The 12,126-nt window shown below is 39.2% G+C and overlaps 3 protein-coding genes across 3 annotated transcripts; 1 reads left to right on the forward strand and 2 right to left on the reverse strand.

The window, feature by feature from the left end:
• Nucleotides 1–186: 186 nt before the first annotated feature.
• On the forward strand, nt 187–3,644 carry LOC140756294 (proteasome subunit alpha type-6). Its single transcript, XM_073091782.1, has 5 exons — nt 187–423; nt 1,476–1,652; nt 1,865–2,020; nt 3,023–3,296; nt 3,537–3,644. The coding sequence occupies exons 1-5, from the start codon at nt 348–350 to the stop codon at nt 3,592–3,594; spliced, it is 741 nt and encodes a 246-aa protein (XP_072947883.1). The 5' UTR covers nt 187–347; the 3' UTR covers nt 3,595–3,644.
• LOC140756293 (uncharacterized) lies at nt 3,625–8,540 on the reverse strand. Its single transcript, XM_073091781.1, has 3 exons — nt 5,575–8,540; nt 4,726–5,000; nt 3,625–4,654 (listed from the first exon to the last, which is right to left on the reverse strand). The coding sequence occupies exons 1-3, from the start codon at nt 5,651–5,653 to the stop codon at nt 3,755–3,757; spliced, it is 1,254 nt and encodes a 417-aa protein (XP_072947882.1). The 5' UTR covers nt 5,654–8,540; the 3' UTR covers nt 3,625–3,754.
• A 19-nt stretch (nt 8,541–8,559) lies between these two features.
• Nucleotides 8,560–11,985, reverse strand: Rab10 (RAS oncogene family member Rab10). Its single transcript, XM_073091786.1, has 4 exons — nt 11,777–11,985; nt 11,257–11,456; nt 10,613–10,702; nt 8,560–9,356 (listed from the first exon to the last, which is right to left on the reverse strand). The coding sequence occupies exons 1-4, from the start codon at nt 11,901–11,903 to the stop codon at nt 9,162–9,164; spliced, it is 612 nt and encodes a 203-aa protein (XP_072947887.1). The 5' UTR covers nt 11,904–11,985; the 3' UTR covers nt 8,560–9,161.
• Nucleotides 11,986–12,126: the final 141 nt, after the last annotated feature.

Consider the following 12,126-nt stretch of genomic DNA (forward strand, 5'->3'; position numbering starts at 1 on the left):
GGAACCTTTATTTTATATTTCTTTAATTTAATGATCATTTTATTTCCTTAATGCGTTTAATTTAAAATGGTTGTCGAAAACAAAAGTTTAAAAATATGTTTGAGTTGTCTTTGGTGCTCATCGAAAACAAAATCTTCTTATTGGTGTATTTATGCCTTACTGTTTGGTCATTGGTTCTAAAAATTGGAAGGCTATGAATAGGAAAACTAACTGATGATGAGTATCGAAAAATGAAGCGGTTTATGTCTGTCATTCTGTCAATGTAGAGAACACAAAAGTTGTAGCGGCTGTCAAATTTTTGTTGCATTGCTGTTGTTTTAAAATCATATTTTACACAAAAATATATAATGGCTCGTGAAAGCAGTGCAGGTTTCGACAGACATATTACAATATTTTCACCTGAAGGGAGACTATACCAAGTCGGTGAGTAAAAAAATACCTTGTCATTCAATTTTTCGACTCCAGTTTTAACACGAAGTGCTGTGTTAAAGCTAGCAAAAGGCTTAAAGTTATGTATTTAAGTAATGGTAACAAGTACATTAATTACAATTGCTTCTATGGAGACATCTGTAATTTCACAGTTAGCTAAATATTAAGTAGTATTTTACAGTGTGTGAACTATCTGCTCTGGTAGTTGTATGTATAACAATTAAAGAAACAGCGATCATGTGTGGGATGTGAGGGCCGAAGATAGTAGAGTATATGGCAAAGCTTTCATTTAGGTATACTATTTTATGATAACCTAAATAGTGACACAAAACCGAATTGGAGATCTATTCTCTGGTGATTCCTTCAGTAACCTCCTTATTGTAAATTATGACAGCAGAAACCAAGGGATATGTGGTTTAGTTAATAGTATCAGGCATTATTTTGTGTGAATTCATGCTAAATGTGAAGTAATACTTTTGTAAATTGTATGTATGTATTTCCAAACACAATATTATGTACACCAAAAGGACTGTAGGACATCCTTCTTACTAGATTTAATGAACTTACTATAGTTAACATAAAATTCTCTGAGGTAATGTGATTTTTCAAAGCTTAAGATTTCAAAGTGGAATATATTGCCTGTTACGGAATATTTTATGCACCTTTAATTTTGCTTTTAGTACTATCGCTATTATAATATTGTCATTAAACTTGTCAAGATTATTTTATTGCACATGGGCTTAACTTAAATCATTACTGACATGCCATAAACTTATTGTTAACATTTAATGGTAGTAGAATTATTTGACATTCACATATAGTACAATCATCATCACACCTATTTCTAATTTAAATCAGCAGTCTACCTCTCAATGGTTACTTGTGGTATGTTGAACATAAGATTAATGGGACCATAAAAAATATAATATATGGAACAAGAGTTCAAAGTCATGGGTTAATCTTACATATCTAAGAACTAAGAAGAAGCAGTGAAATGTCAATTTGTTTATTTGCAGTGGTTTTAGTTGTGTAATATGAAATTGCAGAGTATGCCCTGAAGGCAATCAACCAGGGGGGGCTGACGTCGGTGGCGCTGCGCGGCGCCGACAGCGCGGTGGTGGCGGCGCAGCGCAAGGTGCCCGACCGCCTGCTCGACCCCGCCTCCGTCACGCACCTCTTCCCGCTCACCAACCGCATCGGCTGCGTCATGACTGGCATGATCGGTGAGACTCATTCAAGACATATTGAAAATATTCTGAAGGAAGAGCAGAGGTGTCGAGTATTTTGGTTTACTGGGATTTATAAAATATGTACAAATGTATGTAGTAATGAAAATTTTAAACAAGCTTTATTTTTTTATTTTCAATTGTCATATTATGACTAGACAAGTGAGTGTTATTGATATGTAACAAATGCTATTGTTGTTACATTGTAGCGGACAGCAAGTCTCAGGTGCAGCGCGCGCGCTACGAGGCGGCCAACTGGCAGTACAAGTACGGCTCGGAGATCCCCGCGCACATCCTGTGCCGCCGCATCGCCGACATCTCGCAGGTGTACACCCAGAACGCTGAGATGCGCCCGCTCGGATGCAGTAAGTACCGTAGTTACTCGGAAGCTCGTTAGAAAGTGTTGGAACCTTTTGTAGTTCAACTATGGAAGTATCACCAATGCTACCATTACTGCTACTATTATTTTGAGAGGCGTTGTAAACAAGAGACACTTACTCAAAGTGTGTGAACTAAGTCCCTGCAGTAGCATTGTATTTCAAAAATAAAAATATTGTCCATTGTCATAAGTAGACATCGGATTATATGCATTATCAAAATGCCGAAATATGCCTGCAAATATGCACTAAAAGGGCAAAATATGCACAATCAAATTACTATTCATGATTAGGTTATAGGTTTATTTACGCAAATGGATTTAGGGTATACAGTGAATGGAGTCAGAGTCTTAAGTTATTGGCATTACTGGCAAGTTTTATCGACAAATCTAGAATTCTTTTTAATTTTTGTCAAATCATAATAAAATGATAGCCATATTTTTATGTTACCAAAGTGTAACAATATGAGAACATTTTAGAATATCTACCAAACTAAAAAATAACTTTATGAAGATATTTTTTTAATAAAAAAGTGAATAACATAGAAAAGTTGAAAAATTTACCTTTATTAAAGCATTAAAAATTTTAACTTTTCTGAATTTTTGAAAAAATGAGGGTCATCATCATCTAAACTTTTTACGTATTTCGTAACTAATCGTAATATTTGTGCTATGTTTGAATATAGTATGACTACGACGTATGTATTATGGTAAAAACGTTACAACTATTTACTTATTGGAAGAGAAATAATATAAATGGGGCATCATCCAACTGTAATCTTATAGTTATGAACAATAAAAACAATACGCCGAATACATATACCTGCTAATATATGCACTATCAATGAAAAGTACTAAAATATGCAATAACGCCAAAAAAAGTGTTATATGCATTTGCAGATGCAAATTTGCCATTGCATCTAATCCGATGTCAGTCAATAAGAGTCATAAGCAACAAGAACATCAGCAATGTAAAATGCGATGATCGTAGGCATGATGCTGATCGCGTACGACGACGAGACGGGCCCGTGCGTGTACAAGACGGACCCGTCGGGCTACTACTGCTCGTACAAGGCGGTGGCGGCGGGCGCGAAGGCCACGGACGCGGCCGCCTTCCTCGAGAAGAAGCTGAAGAAGCGCGCCGAGCTCGCCGCCGACGACGCCGTGCAGCTCGCCGTGGCCTGCCTCTCGCAGGTGCTCTCCGTCGACTTCAAGTGCTCGGAGATCGAGGTCGGCCTCGTCACCAAGGACGACCCCAACTTCAGGTTTGTGTACCATCACTATCATCTGACCTCTGAGATATTATTGGTCGTCTTCATGGAAACCATAATTTTTTAAATAAATTTTGGTAATTATGTTAAAGGAATACTTATTTTAAAATACATTATGTTGGTTCGTCTATGTGAATATTACGAATAAATTATAGTAATTGAAGGAAAATAATTTGACTAATACAAGAGACTGTCGTGGATGGGATTTTAAAATGGAATATTTTCTTCTTTCAGAGTGCTGACAGAGAGTGAAATCGATAGACATTTGACCGCCATCGCTGAGAAGGATTAAAGTCGATTTGTACATCAATAACATCTTTATTATTAAATGATATCTTTTTATTTCCTTGTTTTATTTAAAGAAATAAGTAATAACAACATACTAAAAAATATATCGCATTAAATGCGAACTCGTCGGCCGTGCAATTTTGAGTGTGGCCAACAATATATTCTCACGTGTACAACTCGGTGAGCATGCCGCGCTCGCCCGGCGGCACGGCCGCCAGCGCGCCGGCCGGCATCTCCGGCACCGCCGCCGTGAAGTTGTGCACCTCGCAGCAGAAGGCCAGCCCGTACAGCGGGCTCTCGTAGTTGCGCGCGCGCCGCAGCTCGTGCAGCCACGGCACGCGGCCGCACGCGCTCTCGCAGAACACGCTCTCGCGGATCTCGCTCACCGCCACGAACGGGTCGTTGAGCACCGCCACGGCGAGCGCGCGCGCGCTGCGCTCGTCGTACACCACCGTCCACACGTAGCGCGGCACGGGGAAGCGGCCGCCGCGCAGCAGCAGCGGGGCGCGGCCGTGCGCCGTGCGCAGCGCGCCCGCGCCGTGCGTCCCCGCGAACACGTGCAGCGCGCCGCGCCGCCCCGCCGCGCGCAGCAGCCGCGCCACGTCGCGCTGCAGGTGCCGCAGGTTGCCCGCCGCCACGCTGCGCCACACGATCGCCTTGTTCGACACGAACTCCGTCACGCGCGCGTTCTGGTCCTCGTAGTACCGCGGGCTCAGCAGCCTCGCGGACGTGAGCGTCTGGTCGGCGAGCGACACGCGCTCGTGCTTGAGGAGCTCGCGCAGCCGCCTGTTCGTCCTCTCGTCGTCGGAGTGCAGCTTCTCGGCGGCGTCGCGCGTGCTCGCGTCGAACATGCGGTTGAAGTTCCCGAACAGCGAGAGCGGCGCGCCGCGCTCGTCGTGCGGCGGGAGGCGCAGCGCGTTCCCGGGCGCGTCGGTCGCGTGCGCGAACGTCGTGACGCCGCGGTCCTCGTCGAAGCACAGCGCGGCGAGGTGCCTGGAGCCCTGCGAGTCCGGCTCCATCGTCCGGTAAACTCGACCCTGCAGCGGCGACGCGCAGAACTCCACCTGAAAGATTCGAGCAGCCCTCAAAGTTTCCATCGAAAAGATTCGAAGGAGGGACGAGGAGGGAATCTCACCGAGTGCAGCGCGTCCTCGAAGACGTTCTCCTGGCAGCCGAGCTCGAGCAGGTGCCGCAGCGCGCCGTCGTCCTGCACGCGGAAGCGGCCCGCCTCGCAGACGGCGGCGAGCGCGCTGCGCAGCGGGTAGGCCAGCAGGCGGCCCGCGCCGCACGACAGCTGCAGCGCGGCGCCGGCCGGCACCAGCACGCTGCCGTTGGCGGCGCGCGGCGACGTCACCAGCGGCATGTTGTCGGGGATGCACTCCGCGCACTCCAGCTCGATCACGCAGGGAGCTACCCGATTTTAAAATTGTAAATGTAAGGTTTCTTCTGATTTACAATAAGTTCCAATATTTGCAAGTCAAAATTTAAAGTATTAATTTTAATTTTGTGTGCGTAAAATATTATTATAGACAGTGGCGGACTAAGGTCGTCGGAGGCCCGGGGCGGAAATGTTAAATGAGGCCCCGAGCAGTTTAAAAAGTTGTTTGAGTATGATTTTCAAAATACTTTTTTTGCTGATTCATACACTTTTTACACATTGTTTGGCGCTGACGACCTTTTTTTAGCAACTGTTCTTTGGGGAACCTCTAGGACCCGGGGCGGACCGCCGCTTTAGCCCCACCCCTTAATCCGCAAGAGATTACAGATAAACGCTCATTGCTCGCGATACACTTTGGCGCTTATTAAAAAAATAATTTTCTGAACTTTATCACTAAATGGAATGTATATATGACCTAAATCTGTTGGAATCAAATTTAAATGGTTGAATTATTTTGCAATTATTGAAAAATAGGATGTCAATGCAGAAAATTAATATCTAACTTACTATAATAATTAAGAATAAAACATACATATATTTACTTACGTTCCGTTAAAAAAGCAAATTCAATACAGAAAAGAAGAAATAAAGCACGGAATATTTCACGCATTTTGATATTGCTCATTGTGAGCAATAAACAAAAATATCTCCACAATAACAAAGTGTTCTTCACACAATTCCACACTCAACTGATATTGATAGAGCCCAGTGGGTCCGTGACCGCGGAGATAACACAGGGTCAGCGGGTGGCTCGCAGACGCTCCACTTTGCTCACGCCACAACTCCTAATTATTAGGTACAATTTTAACTACTAGTCAGCGTCCAAACTACTCTCATACTGACAAATTCATGATATACGTAACATAAATCTACAAAAAAAATGTCAAATCCAATTCGTTTATTATGGAATATAGGTAAGCTAGGTACATGTACAGTCATAAAATAATATTCTTCTACATTCCCGCCGCAAGCGGGCATATATAATAAGTATAAGAAATGTCGTATAATGGTTAGTCAGTATTTATTGCGTTTTTGAGTCTGGTTTAAAATTAAAATATCCTTGTGAAGTTTAGGATCTACAGGAAGGGGAAATAAAACAATAATTTACGATAGGTTGTTTATTATGAACATAATATACAATGCCGATGTTTATTTATAAAAGCGGGTAAAAACCGACGAGACACATACACCGTACGATAAAATAGTGATTTATTTATTCATCAACGTACATTATAAGAGTATAATTACTTAAATAATTACCTAAGATGTGGACCACGCGAGCGACGGCTGCTTTCCGTACCGCGAGCGCAAGTCTCCAAAGTAGTATAAAAATCAAAGCAGTATAAGATATTTCGAATTTATATGTAATTCTTTTTTTGTAGCTTTTTTTACAAAATACATCAAGAAAAGGACGTAAATGCTAAGTCATAATAAGAAGGTAGGTACATATTTTAAGTTAACACTACAATGTTTATCAAGAGCATACTTTTCGCGCAACTGTCGACATCACTATTAACAATATATACAACAAAAAATCCTTTAAATTTAAGCTGGACACTAATAAATATAATTAAAATAGTTCTGACATCCGACCGCTAAAATGCTGTAATATTTAAGAATGCATTCATCATCAATCCATTACTGACATTCATCGTGGAACTTGGCTCTCTTTTCAAGAAGTCATGGACAGAAAATGATTCACATTAGATTAAGTACACAAGTTACTTGATTATCAAATTACAAAACAAGCATGGACACCTTCGCGGGAGCCATTAGGTTATGTCGGCCCACAGAGCCAGTAGTTGATCTAATTATAATAGATGGTCGATTGGTGGCGGACGTTCGACATTCAGATGTTTATTCAACATTTTAAAGCTATACGATGAGACAATACACAACTCGGGGGGTCCGACACTATTCAAGCCGATAAAATACGACAGTTGCTGTGATAGCTTTTACAGTGATATACATACTTATATAACATAACATTATTCTATTATTGCGTACAATTTACATATCATCAGTAAAACACAATAATTGTATCAAAATGATAATTAACACGTTATTACTCACATTCCTGTTTATTGTATAAAACTACACAATATTGATATCGAGCATCATTAATAAATTATTGCTATTTTTAAGAATTTTTAATCTTGCATGTAACATAATACAAAATTAATATTCAGTAACAAATTTCTTTATAACTGAAATATAATTCCATTAAAAAGGAATAAATATATTATTAAGAGCATGTGTATTATTAAAAAGTTTAAACACGGTGCATAAATGACGAATTAGTACCTACAATAATTATTTTGAAATATTCACATTGCGACATTACGCACATTTAATAATAGTAAGCAAAATCAGCCGTAACTTATTTCACATTCTCAAGTTTCTTAAAAGTATCGTTGCGAATTCTTATTGCACAAGTAATTACACTTAAAGCTACATGAAGAATATTTAAGTTGATATAGTTGTAACAAATTCCCATCATCTTATACGCTAAACAACACTGTGCAGGACAAGTGAAGAGGAATAGAACTTTAAAAAGCGATTATTCAACCATACCTGCTAATCATTTAAGAAAATATAGAACGCAAATTCAACGTACAAATGTAACGAATAAGCAAATAATATACGATTATAAAACAAGTTTTGAGACCTGTCCACAAATCAAGCTAGAGTCTAATTGAGTCGCATTATAAGTAAACTCAAGTACATCTACTGAATGCGTTACGATGGGAGAACGTTACTTTTACAGTTTACATGTAACTGTCTCCTCGTGAATACGACGCGAATGATATACCTAAGTACAGTCGTACCCTTATCGATCGCACTCGCTCTGACATGAGTAAGCGCGGTGGCGGCACTCCTTGCGACTGCCGCGCGACCGAGGAGCCATGACAAGTCATCATTCCGTCCATACTAGATAAGATAGTGCTACAATAGTAATTTGATACAAACGAGACGTAATATAAAAAGCTGATCATAATTCAATCGCCACATTTCATTCTGACCACGACTGCCCACCCTCAACTGGACGCCGGAACCAGAGATTCTTCAGATAATATATACGTAATTGGGTTTGGCAGCGCCTATTCTATCGTTTCCCCTAATAGTGGCACGCCACGGCCACGGCCTGCCGTCATTGAGAAGTTTCATTCAACTCGCTCCCGTTGTAACCCATCGCAAGACTATTTTCCTTTAAACACAATTTTATTTGATTTGACAACAACACACAGTGGCGGATTTTGCCGTCCTTACCGACCTTTACAATTTGATACCGTAATTCAGGGCAGTCCAGACCAGATACGGTCACGGGCTAATGCAAAATCATTATTTATTGTCGCCTCATGTAGTTCGCGAAGAAAAGGTCGGCAAGTGTTTATAACCGGATGAAAAAGAAGGTCGTACAAGATAAACTTGCCTCCCAAGAAATCAACCGCCCTATGCCCACACAACCTATATGTAAATCCGCCACTGTGTACATATGTTGGATAAGTATTATTGATATTATTGATTATATATGCATATTTAACTCGTCTCCAATTTAACCCGATGACTACGAAGATTATGTAAAAAGAAATATATTTTAAGACGCACATAAAGACGTGGTAATATTGTCATTTTATATAAAAACATATTTGTAAATGGGACTACATCACTTGAATTGTTTTCACCGATTATTATTGCAACCTGTCAATATGAGCATTCAGCAATCGGCAATTGCCTGAATATTTGAATGTCCATATTCGGCAAAAACTAATATGGTAAGAAATTTTAAAGGGATTTCTAATATGCTGCAAATGTGTCCCACATTTCAACTGTTTAAGTTTTATAACATGGAGCTCAAGTCACCTTCGCGACATATTGAAACTTGAGTAACTCCCGACATCATACTAAAACTAGACGAGCACACGTACGGGAGAAGATTGACAATGAACCTATCTCATTCCACACAAACGTAACGCACTGAACACTGTAACCACAGTATAGGGATCTATACAGTATTCTAACTCGGCCCTGTCCTCGATACTACTATATGAGTTATAGTTATAGATATATACTGTGCTGTAACTGAATGCGGCGGGCGGCGGGGGCGGTGCGGCGCGGGCGGGGCGGGGCGCCTAGGAGCAGCAGGCGCGGGCGGGCGGCGCGCGCGACGGCCGGCGCTCCACGGCGATGCGCGCCAGGTCGGCGTCGGCCTCGCGCCCCGCCGTCTTGTCCAGGATGGCCTCCGCCAGCTCCGAGAATGCGCGGTCGATGTTGATGTTCGACTTGGCCGACGTCTCCATGAAGCGGATGCCGTGCTCGCGCGCGATCTGAGACGCGTAAACCTCATTATACATATTTCATTACAGATCTTAATCTGCATGTCGATGCAATTCTTTGTACACTTTGTTTGATTACACTACCGTGGTCATTTCTGTCGGAAAACGTACAATCTACATATCTACAATCTACATACAATCAATCAGGATCATGTTTAAAATCAATCGTACACTCAGGAGTTTCACAAATATACCTGCTTTAAAGATATTCCTACATTTAGGTTATTGTTATTAAATTATTTACAAGTGTGCAGTTAATAAAACATTAACTTGCACTTCCCAATAGCTATGTTATTGTGAAAGAAAAAATATTCTTTGATTTTTAAATAGGTGTACAATATTCATACTTAAACTTATTTCTTTTCGATAATACCAAATATTAACATGATATTTATATTAACATATTATATAACACATAACACAATAGTACTAACTGCAGACATAAAGAGCAGAAATTGGTGTCATGAAATAAGTAAATGTAATAAGTACAATTATTATCGCGCATCGGCGGCGTGCCGTGACTCACGGACTGAAAGGAAGCTCATACATAACTGTTTAGTTTGATAATTAACTAAATTTTTTAAGCCTAATTAACACATTTAGCGTTCAATGAATGATCACTGTTTTGTGCTACCATGTATTCAAACACTTGTACAATACAAAAAAAAAGAAACTTGTAGAAAAAAAAAATATGCATTGTTTTTGGTAGTTACCCTGAATCCATTTACATTGAAAATGTAAATTACCATACCAAACTGGATACATCATTCCAATATAATATCAAAAGTCAATGATAAAACAAGGCTAAATCACTATCAATATTAGCATAAATAAGAGATGTATTATGAATAATATATGTTTTTGCTAATCAATATTCATAAATATACAAGGTTATACCCCCATGATCATTGTAGTTTAAATTAAGGGGTAAAAAATTATAATGGTCACTTGAGGCAATCTCTGATGTAATGTGGTAAATCTAACATAAATGGAAACTTTCTCATAAAACATTTACTACATTCATACTTATGTAATATATGTACACCTATATTTTATCATCTTCTTATGTTTCACCATTTGGTATGTATAGTTTATTACCACCAATGTATTTTGTATTGTTTTATACATATAATGATCTTTTTGTGATAATATAAAATAATTCAATTATTAAAATAACAAATATTTTAAGTATCTATGTGTCTTTAGAAAATTTCACCTGAAAAGTATGATCAATAACATATACTTACAGCCTCCCCACGTTCTTTGCTCACAACGCGCTTCTCTTCCATGTCACACTTGTTGCCCAGTATCATTTTCTCTACATCCTCATTTGCGTGCTGTAATCAAATATAGGATATTGTTTATACACTTTTCAAATGTTTATACAAAAAATGTCTTAAAATCTGAATTCTTGTTAAATTTTACTTTATTCTAAGAAAAACTGATCAATGCCATTTTCTCCTTTTGTTGATTGTCAAGTAATTTTTTATGTTTGGTAGACATTGATACTGGTAGCTTTAGCGATAAAATAGCTTAGAGACTATTCAGTACTTTATGCATCTATGTCAATGTAGATAATCTAGCATGATTACAGATATTATAATGAAAATCCGACATGTATCAGCTGCTAATTTTTCACTCAAACAATAAATTGGAGCAATGGCTCAGGAAATGCTCAGTAGTTACAGCAACAAAGCTATAGTCCATAATTATCACTTGCACAATAGTAATTAATGAGTGGTCAGCCTTAGTATTACTAATGTTGCAAAATAGTGTTATCAATTTTGAACTAACATTTATAAGCATTTCTTGCTACGACATATACAATATTTTTAGCAGACAATACAATTTTCCTCTATTACAATCATGATGCTATGCTCTGTTAACTTACCTCATCTATGTTTCTTAACCACTTGACAATGTCATCAAATGTTTTTTCATTAGTAATATCGTAGACGAGCATTATGCCCATGGCCCCACGGTAGTATGACGTGGTGATGGTGTGGAAGCGCTCCTGGCCCGCGGTGTCCCATATCTGCAGTTTTATTTTCTTACCCCTCAACTCAACTGTTTTGATTTTGAAATCAATACCTGAGAACAAGTTTATTTATAGATCAATAAAACCAAACATCGATAGTTCAATGTCATCAAATACCCTTCTGTTATCATCTCGGAGACGGAATATTTTTACAATAACATTTGGAACGATGACAAGTCGACAGCAATTTCGGAGTTTCATGTGAATCACAAGGGGAAAATAAACGAAATAGCGCAATAAAAGTAACAGCAGTGCAACACATGTATTTTAAGTAATTTATGTTGAACGTTGCAATAACATAAATAACTTTAGATACAGTAAGTCCAAACACAAAAGTTAAAAAAAATGGTTTATAAGTACATAAGTTTCATACCAATAGTGGATATAAATGTCGTCGTAAAGTGGTTGTCTGAAAATCTAAACAGAATACACGTCTTCCCTACACCAGAGTCGCCAATGAGGAGCAATTTGAATAATAGATCGTAGGTTTTCTTGGCCATTTTATATTATTTTTTAATAAAAACTGTACGACTAAACGTCTAGAATCATACGATCCGAAAATGTGACAGCTCGCTCGCGCAGTCACCGGGATCAAAAACATTGCTAGATGCAAAAAAATCTTAACAAGATATCGAAGAGCGCGCCTCCGCAAGCAAATAAATAGTTTATACAAATTATAAAATGTTTGGTTTTAAAGTGTTGGACAAACGCTGGATAAGCCTG

This window comes from Epargyreus clarus, unplaced genomic scaffold, assembly GCF_041222505.1.
Source record: "Epargyreus clarus isolate Ecla_fem2 unplaced genomic scaffold, WU_Ecla_fem_2.2 ptg000034l, whole genome shotgun sequence".
Classification (NCBI taxonomy): Eukaryota; Metazoa; Arthropoda; class Insecta; order Lepidoptera; family Hesperiidae; genus Epargyreus; species Epargyreus clarus.